Source organism: Acanthaster planci, linkage group LG16 (genome assembly GCF_054643075.1).
Source record: "Acanthaster planci isolate LZ-2023a linkage group LG16, COTS_SCS, whole genome shotgun sequence".
Lineage (NCBI taxonomy): Eukaryota > Metazoa > Echinodermata > Asteroidea > Valvatida > Acanthasteridae > Acanthaster > Acanthaster planci.
The window spans coordinates 6,349,259-6,366,012 of NC_141792.1; the positions used below are offsets into that span (position 1 = coordinate 6,349,259).

A 16,754-nucleotide genomic window follows, 5' to 3' on the forward strand; every position below is an offset into this window, starting at 1 on the left:
CATACATGTACATGTACCATTTTCAGAACAACTATGCTCGGTGGAGCATGGCTGAAGGAATTCCAACAACATATCATGTGACAGCATTTAGCTCTAACTTACAACAAATACAAAGTTACATGAACAATCAATACAGCATACAACTTGGCTGTTTATTTCAGGACTCAGTTTTTCTGGGGCACCCTGTACAGAATGTACACGTATAGTACTGTATTCAGTATATACTGTATTCCAATTACAGGTTACATGATGAACTACATGTACAGTTGTAGCTTTGTTCAGTTGTACATGTACTTGAATGATATACATGTATCTGTTTATCTTCAAGCAAATGGGAATTCTCAATTCTGATTGGTCGACCCATGGCAAAAAATGGCATGATTAGGTATATAACTGTACTGCATGGTTCATATCAAATCCCCGTATTGCCCTGTTCTAACGCAATGCATTGCGCTATTTTTACCCTGAAAGCAAAACGCACAACTGCAAACTTTACTTTTTTCAAAGTTGTCAAGTTTGTGCACATACAGTAGGCCCCTATAATATCTTTACTGCCATCAAGTTTGCTTGAAGGTATATTCCTCATCACACTCGGGCTCCTGGAACACAGAATAATGTTTGACCGAGTGGTATACGGGACATAAATGCACTACATTATTCTGTGTTCCACTTGCATTCGTGTGATAACTAATAGTGTACGTACTTGCATGATGTACTGTACTATGGACATACATGTATACCACCTTCAAGTTACCGGGGGTAGTTATTAACAACTAGTGGTTTATTTTGACGTATCAACTGAAGACTGGTCCATTTTGCATTCTGATTATGAGACCATTTCTAGTTTGACATTTGAAATGCAAAATATACAATACTTTGGATTCAAAACTTTGTTCAGTGAATCCTGAATAATGCCATGGTGTTGTACATGCACAAACCATGTACATGTACTTACCCTCCATGGACATATAACAAAACACCAATTTATCATTGGCATAGACCAAAAACTAAGCAAAACAGTTTTACACTAGCAAGACTCTAGTCCGAATTGCCAGCAATAAATGACAAAATGATTTTGGATACATGCAATTATTCTGGACAAAAAGCAACAATTTAAGTTAAAATTTTGGTGGTTCAGGTACCAGGGTACCAGTATAATAAGAAAAGGGCCAAAAGGATCATTTCTGGCAAGGATACAATAAGCTCCACCTCCTTGTATAGCTCCATTGGTGGAGATGGCACAAATAGACAGAACAGTAAGGAGTACAATGAAGTAACCCAAGGCAAACATGGCAAGTGTCTGTAAAAGTCCGCTCTCACCCACTGCATAGCCTGTATGAGAAGAGAAGAAACAAATACACATGACGCATATACATTGTACATACATAGTAGTCAAGACATGGATGACCACACCTCTCAGCTTTTCCAATAATAACAAAAAACAGATTTAAACTAAAACCAAAACAAACTAAGAATTCTTGGCTGTAGATATGTTTACATTGATTAAGGCAACTTTTCATCACTTTTTATAAATGTAAACATTTTTGCACAAATATACATTGAAAGTGCTAACTACTTAGTATAGGCGATGGTTGCATGGTGGTTGAAGTATTGTACATGTGTTCACTTCTGTATTTCACTTGTTTATTACCTTCTTGGTATCATACATGTACATGTACTCGGACTTGGACTTCGGTACTCGGACTTGGTCCAGTACTCAGCCTTGAATGTACATGTACTTGTACTTGGTGCTTTGGACTCGTGCTCGTCACCAAAGTGTACTTGTACTCAGTCTGGGACATGGCACCTAAAGTACTCTCAGAGTACTCAGTACTTGGATTTGAGGACTCAACTCCAACACTGCAACAGACCCTCCTGGTACACAAATCTAAAAGTTATATAATAACGTTTTACTCATGTACTCACTTACTCATGTACGTATATGCGTCATCAAAGAGGGCACTGTCTTTTTGTAGACGGCCACATCAGCTAAATACCATTTAGATAATTTTGGCCGGTGCTGGCTAAACATACACTATCAAATCCAGACAAATATCATCCTTGCCTCATCTCTGTAGGTGGCAGCCATGTTTTTTTCACTTGCTCACCCATGTACCGTACTGTATGCATTATCACTTTTGCATTTTGGAAATTTTCATGAATCCAAAGCTTAGCGTTAGATCAAATTTGTGGATGTTGTTTATAAACAGAAGTGTACTCTTAGCAATAAAGCCTGTTAGTTTGAGATACATCTACATATACTTACCAGTACCTCACAATGTGCCGCTTCTTTTAGATAAAGATACATTCTTCATGTAATTTATGTAATTTTTTAACTGTTACGATACTTTATCCATTTAGGTTACATGTACAATGCATCATAATTTTATGTTCTCAGAGTTGGCAGCTTTAGTATGTTTGGAGACACATTTATTTTGTCTATCTTCTACATGTACATGGATGCAACGGTACTTTATGCATGTACATGTAGTTTGAATGGGTCACGTTGACGTAGTCCTTTTTGGAAATCTTCAGAAGCACTTATTTGCCATTGGATAAAGTACAATTTGATCTCACAGTATTTGTGTATGCACATGTTTCTCACTTAAAAAGGTAAACCTTATCCATTCTGGTCTGAAATTTTGTCAGTGCTACATACATGTACCTGCATTTGCATTGTTGTTTCCAGCAGCCTTATGCCATATCTAATGCAAGCGGATTCATTCCTCTTTCATGTCATTGTGTCACTTTACTTTGCGCAACCATGTTAAGTAATTTCCTGTATCTTTCTTTGGTCATTTTTTTACAGTTTACCACATACACAGTCAAGGAATAAATCTTGAATCAAAGTGTATATTGATGTCCTTGTGCTGGTTAACAAGTTATCAGAAGAGGGAGATCCATACTTTGCTAAGGCCAGAATATTAAAAAATTAATTTAAATCAGATTTAGAAGATAGGAATGTTATAAGTTCTTATTTTAATCCTTTCCAGAGTTTGTAAACATAAATTGATACAATTATGAATTTTGTCAGCACTTCATCAACTCACCAACGCGCAAGAACAGAATCACACTGAACATAGAAAGCACACACGGAACAAAGACTCCAAAAAAGGTGGTGAGATGTCGCTGCTGGGTGTTGGACCGGGTGTGAATAACTGCACTGCTTGTCTCTGCCACATTCTCCACACCCCTGTCATGACTGTCCAGTCGGTAACGAAGCAAAGGGGAGTGTTCTTGTGCGCCTGCCCTCTTCATGTCTGCTTCTTTCCGTAACCAAGATTGAATTCTAAAGCCAAATAAAGATGAAAAGAAAATAATGTATTTATCTTCAAAGAGACTTGAAGCACATGCAACACTTCAGAGTCCAGAGAGCCCTTTGCAGCTGTGAATCATTTTGATAAAGGAAACAATACACATTCTGGGAATATACATGTACATGTAGCAACACAGTACATGGAATGCAATATTGACTGTGGTATGGGTACATTTACATACATACATGTACATGTATACCTGTTATGGTCTGTTGTTATGGACTGACAAGGTACATACAGATTAAATACGTTTATGCGTTCATAATGCCACCTGTATGATATGGAGTGACTTTATGCTGGTAGCGGTACATAACATGTACATTTGATTTTTTTTTTATTTTTAATTTTTAAACTACTTTTCCTATTTTTCTTCCAATTGCGAATTCTGACACGTCTTAAATCAGATTGACTTACCGGTAAAACTACACAGAAGTACATGTATGGAAGACTTGTGATTAACTTAGACTCAACTCAAAATTTGTACTGAATTGACTCATCTGGAGACCCAGTGGGTAAAAGACATGACTAGGCTCAAGTCAAAGCAAGCAAATGAGTTGACTTGAGCCCTTCATTAACACTCAAGTCAAAGACTAACAACACAAGTCCCAAAACTATGTCCAAAGTCCACAAATTGATATACCACGGAAATAAATTGCAAATTTTATACATGTACATGTATGTGCTGGGGGACAGTGAAACACTATTTCGTCTATAACCACTACACATGTTTTTGTGTTTACATCATTTGTTCATGTTTATAACTGTGCCAATTTTGCCGTAATTCAGCATGATTGTGTCAGCAGAAGATAGCAGGTTGGTTTTCAATAAAAAGAACAGGTTTTTTCTCGTTCCAAAAATGCTATAAGAAATTCAATTTTTGTGCAGGACAACATTAGAACCAAAAAAATACATGTAAGGAACATTCAGTCCGTGTGCAAACATGGTGGTTCCAAATTCAAATGCAGGCATGATGGGAGAGATGCTGCATTTTCAGACATTACCCATGACAGAATTAGATACTGGTAGCTTTCTGCAAGACTCCTTCAGAAATGTCAAGAAAAAAACATTGTACCAGTACTCCCTACCAATTATTTTAGTTGAATTAGTTCAACTAAATCATATTTTGGTAAGGACAGTTTCAGTGGAGTGAAATACATTATGAGGCAGTAAAATGTATTCCACCAAGTTCATTCTCCTGCTTCCATGAAATAAATTACTGCAGTAAAACAAAACAATTGTTGAGTGCCATTTGCTCCTCAGGTGTGCAAAACACCATGGACCCCTGCAAAGCAGGCAACAATTATATAATGTTCACTTCACTCTCTGCATAGCCTCTTACATTTCAAACTATTTCTGTGATGTCACTCTTTTGTTCAAAGTGTACATATAGATTATTTTTATGAATCTACAGTTATTGTACGTAAACCATTTCACAGAATGCGTCTTTCGCGGCTCGAAATTGGGCTAATCATCCCGGAAGCAAGTACTTGCTCCCTAGACAGCTAAATTTGTCACTTTATAGGAGCAAGTACAGGTAAATGTAGCTCCCATACATTATTAAAGACACATGTTCAAAAAAAAAAGCAAAGACCCTGGTCCTTGCTGTTGTTTTTGTTTAAATTAATGACACTGATAACTTACAGCTTAGGCTTCGGCAGAGATGAAAGCTTTGATTGAGTTGTTATTTTTGCGGGTTGCACTTGACAAACAACTAGTAGTGAGTACATGACCAACCGGAATCTCAAACATGTGCTTAGTGACACTACGCAAAAAGTCGGGCACCGGGCCTTTATAACATGCATATGAGCAGAGATGTAAAAGGGAACTAACTGTAGAAATCGAGCATTTTTTAAACGAGTGGATTAGGCTGAGACTTTGGTTTTGCTGGTTCCAGCTATTTTGGAGCATGGTTCAAAACCACATGTTCAAGCTATGACTGGAACCAGCGAAACTGAAGTCTAAGTCGAAACCACTCGTTTGGCTTGAATTTACACACGGGAGGGCAGTTTCCATACAATCATAACACTGGCCTTGGGTGTATGTGTGTGTACGTTCATGTGTGTGTGCATGCGAGACTGCGGCGTGCACTCGGTGACATCGTAAACAAAATTGTACCGTGTTATGGTTCCATGACAAGGCTGATCTGAAGTGAAGTCAAAAAGTTCAGGAATTTTTCATGACAAAAGTAGAAACAAACAGTAAAAATGTTCAGGTACATGGAATCAAACGGGCGTAAGTACTTGTGCCTGTCACTACGATTTACGGGCGCATTTCTGAGACAAACGCGTGCATTTTCACAACTGTACCTGCGCCCGTTAGTTTTGAGCCCTAATATTGGTTGTATAATATGTAATTAGCACTAGTAGTAGAGGTCATGCTATTTAGATTGAACAAGCATCAACGAGCTTCAACAAAGCAAAATATTCAAGCATTTTTATGCAAATATTACATTAGTGAGGCTCCCAAATATCATATTCAATGTATCACGTTATCGAAAATTATATTTGAATTAAGCCTGTTCAATATGACAATATTTCACGATATTTCGATATGATGTTGATATCGGATAACGTATCATTCGTAAAAAACACATATCGGGATATCGTGCCAATCGATACACCAAACATTTTTGCGATAAGCTCCAAACAATGTACTGTATGCACTTAGGGAAGTCAATGCACCGTGTATTGAGCCCTGCATTATTGCATTTAGGCCACACAAATGCTCCACTGAAAACCTCAAATCACAAAGTCACTGTTGGCATCAAGCAGCTGCAAGGGTCTTAAAAGTATTAGGGGGCAGAACCAAACCAACAGACTGTATGCATGTGTAATGTATTGTACATGTACAGTAAACCCAAGCTACACGTACATGTACATGCGGCTCTCTCACTCGAGATTGTCATACCAAGCCCGCGTGGTGCACATGCACTCGGCTGTTTTCCAATACTCAACTTCGTCTCCATCTCAGGCTCCGTCTCCAAAACAAATTCCCGATTGTGGGCCTGAAGCATTTCAATTAAATTGAAGAACTGTAATGTTTGGCTCTTTTGCATCTTACTTGATCTTTTGTGCCACTATCAAACTTGCTATTGCATTTACAACTTCAAAGTCAGGTAGTAAAAAAAAAATCAGTTGACGCCTGAACGGAGATGAAGTTAAGTATTGGAAAACGGTCTACATGTTACGTTCGTTCAATAAGGCGAACCCCAAAATAGACAGAGCGCATGCGTGTAGCCCGAAAGGGGTTCCCTGGTTATGTACCCAACCACGTGCATGCATCAGTCAAGCAGTGTGGGGCTTGTCGCTGCACGACTCCAGGCAACTGTGGCGAAGGAAACCGATACCGAAGCGCGATATTTTTATTGCCGTCTTACGAGAATTTTTTGTGGTCTTGTAGAAAAGGACCGAGTGAAAAATGCTGACTTATCAGAAATAAATGACAACTTAGAAATAAGGTGAGGATGTGCTTTGTCCATTTGGGGGGTTGCCTTTCTGAGCGAATTTTACCGCTAATGTGTGCGGGGAAATGGCTTTTTCCATTCGGTGCCATGATATGATATATGATAATTTAATGTCCACAATTTCCATGTAGAAATTTGCTTTCCACATAAGAGTTCAAAATGTAGAAATAATACGTAGGCCTGTACATGGTTTTTTGTTTGGAAAGAATTCCATATACGAAGTTCACTTTTTAGGAGAAATTTTTGCTCCAGGACAGATTTAAAAAGGGGCGACATTTATTTTTGGGGGATAGAGATGTGAAAGGGGGTTCAGTAACTTAGGGGGACAGGTTTAAAAAGAAGGGGCCCCACGCAATAAAACGGCAAAAAAAGTGAGTCCTTTTGCCGTTCTTTTTTTCCCCTACTATATATCCTCTACCGTTTCCTTTTTCCTTCACTATCCTGTCCTTTTATTTCTCCACAGTTTTCCTGTCATTAGTCTAAGGATTATTACAGTTAGTATACACATTTAATACATTTAATCCAAATTGTGTCGTAAAGGGGAATCGAACCTGCAATGAAGAGAACTGTTAGGTATAGAAATACAGCAGTCTAACTGACCACGCCACACGAGCGCTTGTTGCCGGAGGAAGTCGATATGTTCCATATAAAGTACGGTTGAATTAAGGAGAGGTCACGATGAGGTCAAGATGAATATTTAAAAAAATTTAATATTTATGAAACTGAATATGTAATTATTCATGAATATTTGTATAAATTAGAATATTTAAATATAAATAAATGTGGCTATCCGTTGTTAATATAAGTAGGTTGTGCCAAAGGAAATCAACTAGGTACGGTACATGTCTGAGCACAATTGACTGTATGACGTGAGTTATCTCCGTCGTATTATGTAAACCAAGAGAGAAAGAACAAGTAGAAATGCAGTTGGCCGTACGAAAGAAGGAATTTCAGTCCAATGCTGTATAAGAACTCAGGCTAGGTGGAGTCTTGCTTCATCCATTAGTAATACATGCACTATGAGCGAGAATTGGAGTCTTATGCGCAATTGGTGAGAGAGGTGACTATCCATACCAGTGGAAGCGACCAGTTTGGGTTCTACCTGGCCGAATACATGTGGCGCTGCCGACATGCAGGAGTAGACCACTTCAATCAAATCCTTAAGGATGTTCTTCTCCTGTACAAGCCTCCCCTCACATTTTCGAGCGCAGATAGCCACACAATAATCTTCAGCTCCCTTTTCCCCTTCCCTCTGTATAAATATAGAAAAAAACTCCTCCAACTGACAAGCACTCACTCTCTAACAGAAATTTGCCCCTTTTTTCCTTCTAAACAAATTGTCCAACTTACAAACTGTCTGTAAAAGAAATTGGGCCCCTTTTTTCCTTCTAAACAAATTGTGCAACTTAAAAATTGTCGCAAAACACGCACTATTTTCCCCCAAGTAAAAATTGTACTTGTACAGTAGGGCACATTGCGCGGTATTTCGTGAACTGTGTAGATCCATCCAGCCTGACGGCCCTCTGCACTCCTCGTGTTGCGGATTCATGCATAAAATTACCTCAATGCTTGTGGCAGCCCAACCCCTGTTACATAATGGTTCTTTCCGGATATGATTCGGTTCATGCGCTTACGTCGTGCGCATTCGCCATGTTCTTCAGAAGCAAAGATGGCCGCCTGTCGATGTAAACCTGGTCCATGTGTAGCTCCAAAAGTGTGCCCAAAACTCCACATTTCTGTCCTGTGATGTTCAGCTCTTCAATGCCTATTGGAATCGTCTTCATTCAGCGATCAAAGTAAGGATACTTTTGTAGTAATTACGCGATATTACAGTGAACTTCGTATATGGAATTCTTCCCTTTTGTTTTTTAACATGGCTCTCGAGACATGGTGATTTCGGCCGTGTTTATTTTATAAATGGAAAATGACGTCATCACGATAATATCAGATATCGCAATATTCTTTCATGATATCACGGTATGATAAGAACTGAATATCAAATAAACTTAAATTGAGTGTGGAAATTGGAGCGACACATTCCGGGCCTGCTTGTGCTGCCCGACCGACCGCCATCTTGTTTTCGCGTGGAGGTGGAGTAAAGAAAGATGGCAGCCTCCGTGCATTGCAAAAAAAATTGTTTTTCTGCAAGCATCTGGAAGCGAATTCGATGTTTCTCTTAGTCTTGCACAATGGCAGGTCTTACATGTCTTAAGAGTCTCTAGAATACGATAAAACCACTTTTAAATCTTTAGAAGGTATCTTAAAGTTGTTGACGCTTTAGCTTTGTTGACGCTAAATATTTAATAGCATGACCCAGTACTAGTAGTAGGCCTAGTAAGCCTATTAGTATTACTAGTAGACCTAGTAGAACTAGTCAGGCTAGTAGTAGTACTAGGCCTAGTACTAGTAGTACTAGACAAAACCATCATTCAATCTAGCCCGACTAGTGTGGCACGGACCATGCGGACTCTCACTCCTGCTCCATCCTTAAGGATGGACCGGGAGTGAGAGTCCGTGCCACACTAGTGGGGCTACATTCAATCACGACCATGCCATTATTCACCCCCAGAACTGTGGGACGTTGGACCCCACAGTTTGGGTCTTACCATGGTCTTACTATTACTATTAGTATGACCGCACGGTTCTGGGGGAAGCTATTATTATGTCAGTCCTTACCGTATACCGTTCCCACTGCCGCTACTTTCGTTAATGGGCCTGCTCATAGCGATTGAGTCATAGGTCTTACAAGTACGCCTACATGTACTTCTTGATTTCCACAACACAAAAGGGAATCTCCGTATCACGAGATGGAAGATTATTTTACAGAAAACAAAGTTCAGCGTTAAAAGTCGGTTTACAGCTGATGAACTTCAGCTGCATGTCATAATGGCATCGTATCACTCTCACGTTTAGTTTGGCGACGCGGTGACAATGACATGAAGGAGCAATGATTAAGTCAGGTGTTTTCATCGTGACCTCTCACGTGATATAACTGACGTATACCCTAGCCCTGAACTTAACTCTAAGGCTGCATCCGAATCTGTTGTCAAGAGCTAGGTCTTCACTCTTTTGAAAGTACGTGGAGACGCCCATTCTAAAGACCTAGCCGTAGCTCTGGAAGCCCTTTCCGGACACGGCCTCAATCATGTGACTGTTAAGTGTTTTTAAAGCGTGCGGTGCACTTTCGGGGATCGGGAGTGCAGTGAATTAATTCAAGGACCATTGAAAACAATGTAAAATCGACAAGGTACAGGGCTCAAAAACAAGAAAGCCAACATTACTGAAGTTTCTCAAACAAAAGTTAAATTATTGTTTTGACTCTAGTCTTTCCACTTCTTGTCAATTTTTGGTGGGTCAAGTGATTTCAATTTTAATTATTCATGCAAAGTAAACTACTCCCCCCGCGAAAAGTTCCCAAGCCTGCGCGCAGCCATTTTTTTCAAAATGGCATCCCTCTGCACCGCTGGCCTTTTTCAGACCGTAATTTTATCAGCTCTACCAACAGATGGAAGTTCTCAGACTTAGGGAGTTGATCCTGGCCTATTGTTTCCACAATCCGTCCATTTTTTGTTTGTTGGGTTGATTGAGTGCTTGTTATTGGCCAAATAATCTACACTAAAGAAAACCCACCCATAGAAAACGGTGCAAAATCGGACAGAAAAAACGCTGTCTCATCTGGTGACCGTGACTCTCACTCTCAGGGAGAGGTTGGCCTCCCGCTCTTCTTTGGAAATTAAAGATTATGGCCAGAAGGTCACTTTCGTTTTCAATTTTATAGGAATTAGCCACGCAAAATTTTTATTCGTCCTTCGCCGAAACACGCACCCCCAAAATAGGAGTAAAAACTACATGCGCTCAGCTCTCAATGCAGCCGCCCGCCTCTATTCAAAATAGGCCCACGGGTTGGAGATTTTTAGAACGAAATACACCAAGTTGGACACCAGAAGTCCTGAATTCGGGATTTGTAAAAATATCTCTATGATGGTTGCTGATGGCACCTTTTATTCGAAAATGAGATCACAAAATGTTAATGAGCTCGCGCGTTGAAATCTATACATTACTCGGACACTCTCGATAGAAACGACATTAAATTGATTGTACACGGACCATCGGTACCGATGGCCCGTGTACAAACCAGAATGGACCAATAAGGAAACAGCGCCCATGGCTTGTGTATTGCCAGAACGTAGCCAATAAGAGTGCACATGCTCACCTTGCTCCACGCCCACAGTGGCCTTCAAGATCCAGAATCACAAGCACACAAAAAGCGGGATGCTGACCACAGGGTTTTACGAGCGCTGTGACTGCATGTGGTTTGTGAATTACCACTGCACTGACCTTCAAGGTGGTGACTGGGTTTGTCAAGCACCCAAATATTAAAACATAAAGTCAGCAATAGTAAGGAAAGTAGACTTGACTAAAGTCGGGATCTTCCGTGACGTCTGTATTTGTGCTTTGGATAATGGCCCTGCGTCGTTATTGCAAATGAACGACATAATCTTGCATATCTACGGCATTTCATTATTCCTTCCAATACATAAAGTTTTGTGCACAAACATATGGGAATGGATATGCCCCCCTTTCAGTCACTGCCAGTTAGGGCGATACCAAGATTGACACCCCTCTCAATAGTTTGGTGGGGGAAAGTTAGGAAAAGTCACGGGAGTTCGATCACCTATGCAAAATTTGCTTTTACACAAAAGCAGAAAAGTTGAATTCACGGTTGTCGTCAAAATATTCGATCCAAATTTCTGCTTGCTCGAAAGCAGAAAACAGATGGCCGCTTTTCGGCCGCCAGCGAATGAGGAAAAAGTAAAACCTGCTTTTCTTGAAGCAGAAAAGCAGAAAAATAGGAAAATGCATAAAGAAACAATGTTCGTTCTGCTTTTCGAGTTGGCAGAAAAGTAGAAAAGTCGAAATTGCATGTTACCAGAACATAAAACCTGCTTTTCTGCCATTCCGATAGCAGAAAAGCAGATGGCCACTTTTCGTCCTCCATAGATGCGTGGCAGTTAGTAGAACAATCAAATCAAGTGATGTCTGACACATTCTTGGCACGAAGCTAGCTACAACAGTCAAATATACTGTGATGAAGGTCGTTCCATACTTTTGTGGTTCTCGGGGGAAAAAGTTCTAGACAGTTTCCGTTGATTATGAGAGCAAGTGCATGTTTTTGAGAAAACGTTGGGGTTTGCTGAGGTGATCTTGCCAGTTTATGTCGACCAGAGAATGACTGATTTTGTACATCATAATAAGACGCGTAATAGTGCGTCTGGTTTCAAGCCTTGACCACTTAAAGGGTGACTGCTATAGATTTTTGTGATTACAAACCTCTAAAATGCACCTTTCTGAATCAGTTAACGTTACTAACATCGCTAGTGATGGTTCGTGCGTAAACCAGAATGAGCCAATAAGAAAACGGCGCCGATGGTCCGTGTACAATCAATAAAATGTCACTTTTCTCGGGGGTGTACAAGAAATAACCTTATTTTCAACTTCTATTTCATTATTTCAAAGGGCATTTGAACGCCATTTTATGGCTTTTATGCTGATTAATATTTCCACATTCATGAGCAAAACTGTGATGTCATCTCAGAGGAAGCCTCAATGTTACATTCGTTTGTACACAAAACGTACTGCACGTTTGTAGATTTTCCTGCACTCATTTTCTCTTCTTTGCTGATTCATTGTTGTTCACGTGCATAGCATCAAGAAAATGTCAATCCCTCTCTCAGAAATGTTTTCATTAGGTAAATTCTGGGTTTACAATTTAAAGAGAAACACCTATGCACTGAACCATGCCTTCCCTTGATGCTATAACAGCAATAGCGCCCTCAGTTCCCTGGATAATTTTAATACGTATTATATTTACTCCATTTCAAATCAGAGCTGAATGTGATGCCCAGATAGGAGTGTGAATCAACTGAGCGAAGTGTCTCTCCACATAATCTATATGGTGTTATTATGGGTGATTTTTTGCTAGTGAATTGCGTGATATATTGAACACTTGTCAGTATTAAAAGCCATCTGCCAGGCTGCGCCCCATTCTGAAAGGGCATCAAGATCTTTCTTCAAATGCAGTCTATCCTCATGAATGTTGATTTCTCTGTAGACTAGGGCGTCATCGGCAAAAAGACGTGTTTTAGCCCGGGGATACACAACAAGGCATGTCGTTAATATAAACCAGAAAACAAAGTAGGCCGACAACAGTACCCTGTGGCACACTTGAAGTAACCTCAAGGGTGGATGACATTTTCCTGTCCCGTACCATGCTCTGTTTACGTTGAGTGAGGAATGTATTTAACCAACCAAGGATGTTTCCTGTAATATCATAATGCTTTAACTTTAGCCAGAGGTGAGTATGGGATAATCTATCGAAGGCTTTCAAAAAATCGAATAGGACTGCATTGTTAAGACGAGCTGTGTGTCACATCCTCTTCTCTTCCGAAAGCCTTGCTGAGAGTTATGAAGTACATCGTGATGGTCAAGGTGATCCTTAATATGACTGGCTAAGATGTGCTCCATAAGCTTGCAAAATATCGAAGTGAATGAGATGGGTCTGTAGTTACTAGGAGAACTTTTGGAGCCTTTTTATTCTCCTGAACGCCTAACCTCTTGACGTGTTGAACAAAATCATCACCAAACTCCGATAACTCCTCCCGTAGTGAAGACATGTCAGCTTACGAAGGCCTTACGAAGAGGTTTAGGTGTATACTTTGGTCGCAGGCGGCTAAGGATTCTAACAATCGTGATCATTCTTGCCAATTCCCGGTAAGGTCTAAACTTTGTTCACTAAAGTTGGATTAGTGACCAAGAAGAGGTCAAGGATGTTTTTCCCACGGGCAGGCATAGTCACAACTTGATCAAGATGATGTTTGGTACATATGTGAAGGAGTGCTTGATTCTAAGACTGCTATCAAGTTAAATTTCACTGTTAGGTCTTCCCAGTTGACATCCCTCGTGTTGAAATCACCTCCAGGCCAGATCATACCCTTTTTGATTTTAGACAGGGATGCGTCAAGCTTGTTGAGAGAATCAAGTGAAGAGTCCGGATTGTAATAAGCACCAACAACCAATGGGTTATTTTTTACCACAGTCAATCTTAATCCAGAGTAATTCAGCATCTACATCCAGATCCTCAAGGAGTTGACAGGACAAATTCTTAACTGTAATGAGAACTCCTCCCCAGCCACCTCGACGATCTTTACTGTAAACTGTATAGTCTGATGGAAACAGGTCACAGGTGTTGACATGCCCCTTTAGCCACGACTCTCTTCCAATGAGGATATCAGGTATTTCAGTATCCAGTAAGGCATGAAATTCAGAGAAATGTACCATTCAGACTAAAAAAATGAATATAATCCGTTCGATTGGGCTTGACGGACTTGATTTTAACATCAGTGTTCGCACAACTGGATCGTAGGCATCATCAAAGCCGACGACGACGACGACGACTACTACTACTACTACTACTACTACGACTACTACTGCTGCTGCTGCTGCTGCTGCTGCTGCTGCTACTACTACTACGACGACTACGACTACTACTACTACTACGACGACGACAACCCTTAAATAAAGAGCAACAATTAAAAAACACGGACAATTATTTACCATCGGACAAACAAGATTTATTCGTTTTATTTGGCAAAAAAACGAGCAAAAGTCGAAAAGAAGAAGACACGTACCCACATACAAATAGATTGGAAGTACAATTTAAACTAGTCTGTTGCAATAGCGGACAAGTAGTAACTCGCATTTATTCCGACGAAGCAGAAAACGTAGGCGGAAATTCAACCAGCGTTTCGTGTTTAAAAAAACAAAATCTCAAACGAGCAAGATATTTCAAGAATTAGCTAGACGTCAAATTAACAGCCGAGAAAGCGGGTCTTATCGAACATAAAGTAAACCAAGTTTTGGCAGGCAAAATTTCCAGAGGCAAGCCGCTCTGGGCTTTAATGGCCGTCTGTTATCAAGACGTGACAAAAGAAACTGCAGAAACCGTAAAAGACCTGTTTCAAGTCTCCGAGAAACATTTTACTGACGCCGTCAAAAATTTTAACTTTATGAAGAACAGTAAAATTTTTAAAAGCCTGTTTATACTAAAATGGAGACTCACACTTTTTATTTGATCGAAAGCGAACAGACGTTTAAATTAGAAAATCAAATCGACAATTTAAAAGGTGATAAAAAGATTAAAGTCTAAAAGTAACCTTTTTACCCCGGATATTTCAACATTACAAAATTTACCGAAATCGAATGGCAGGTTCAAGTCGAAGGAAGTCCCGCGGAAAGGCCAACCGAAGGACTAAGACCGAGTCGCGAATCGTCTAACCCACCAGCACCTGATGCATCAGTTATTAACATGGAAGTTGTAGAAACACTTGAACTCGTAATACCGTTCTCAGAATTACAGACAGACACTCTGGTTTTGCTTTATGACGTAATAAGAGATTACATTCGAGCTTATGAAGCGGGGACTTTAGTAGAATTTCAAGACAGAGTTACCAAAAAATAAATGACTTCGACATTCAAATAAAAATGTTAACACATCAACGTTCAAGATTAGGAGCATCAGACGAAGAGAAAGAAAATACATTAGTTTATCTAATACTGTTATCCCAAGGCCAAATTGATATCTATGAAGAAGCCCGTCGCATCGCTTTAGAATTTATTCAAGAAGGAGTTTTAGGCGACCGCAACGAAGAAAGAACGAGAACCATTAGAGCCGCTCAAACCGAACCCAGGCCCACTCTTTTAGTGACGGATTCTCGTTCAAACGCTCCGGTGATGCACCGTCTGCACAAAAGAGAAACGCCCGCAGATTTTTTTTACAAGGCAGAGAACGCGGAAATATCATCATTCCACCCGGGTTTTACAACGTGGATTGGTTTGATTTTATTTTAAACGCCATTCCCGGTGGGAGTTTTAAAGTTCACGAAAAGTCAAACTTGGTGACAATAATGATAACAGATCTAAACCTCAGATTCAAGTTAGGTAAAGAAATTGGTAAGTTGTCGAATCTGCCGAGAGGTAGGCTCGTGTCAAACGTTGTTTACAAGGGAAAGATAAATACAGATCCTTTTGACGAGCTTTAGATACAGCTGTCGTGAAATAAACGACCATTTTAACTATTTTAACGGCCGACCTTCGTACGCGTTGTGTACCACGTCAGACCCAGGTGAAAAGAGGAAAGTTCGGCAGGAAGGACATTAATATGGTTAGGTGACTTATTTTTTATTTTATGGGTAATATATATAGTAAAATTTAAAAATCCATATTTATATATACATGAATGGGAAAATTTTGTTCGCAATATAATTTTTGAAAAAAAAAAGGCATTTTTCATCATTGATTAAGGCAATTAGAATTGGTTCAATAGAGATCTACGGTGGCACTTATGCGAGGCACCTTACTCGTGACCCAGAAGATCCCAGGTATCGATCAGGTTTTGATGATGAACTTTATTTAGTAAACAATACCAAAAACAAATTATTAAACGCATATGATGTTGATGTTTTTCAGTCGCCGTACCTAAACGCATTATTTGACATTTTGGATGACTTTTCGCGGCCAACAGACGACTATAACAGGACATTGATACTTGGAGTACTACAAGCACAAGAACATAAATTTGACATGTTATATTCGGGTAACATATTAGATAAACCTTCTTCGGGCGAAATGTCACTTAAAGAAAAAAGAAAATATCTCTGGGTTAATCCTACTAGTGATAGTTATACAAGGCTGAATTCTTGGAAACGTGGTCTAAGAAAAAGACCTACTTTTACAGGATTTGTAGACACTATATTTGATGGACTTTATGAGCAAGGATCGTTTGAACGATTACCCGAGGGTGAAAGGGGAAGTATTATATTATTACCCGGTTATTATGGTGCGGATTCTGCCGCTATAGGAATCCCCGTTATATTGGGTGTAATTACCGGGCCCGTAGGACTAGTGATAGAAGGCCT

The 16,754-nt window shown here is 39.8% G+C and overlaps 1 protein-coding gene across 2 annotated transcripts in view; it reads right to left on the reverse strand.

The window, feature by feature from the left end:
* slc12a9 (solute carrier family 12 member 9) overlaps nucleotides 1-9,911 on the reverse strand; it is a 36,871-nt gene extending 26,960 nt beyond the window's left edge. Inside the window, exons 1-3 of one of the 2 annotated variants that reach the window (XM_022255466.2) lie at nucleotides 9,688-9,911; nucleotides 3,051-3,289; nucleotides 1,198-1,332 (exon numbers count right to left, since the gene is read on the reverse strand). In XM_022255466.2, the coding sequence (XP_022111158.2) occupies nucleotides 1,198-1,332; nucleotides 3,051-3,258 (343 nt within the window). In that variant the 5' untranslated portion in view covers nucleotides 3,259-3,289; nucleotides 9,688-9,911. Of the gene's footprint in view, nucleotides 1-1,197; nucleotides 1,333-3,050; nucleotides 3,290-9,456 lie in introns of both variants that reach the window. The other variant, XM_022255464.2, reaches the window with a different exon arrangement.
* Between the last annotated feature and the right edge of the window lie 6,843 nt (nucleotides 9,912-16,754).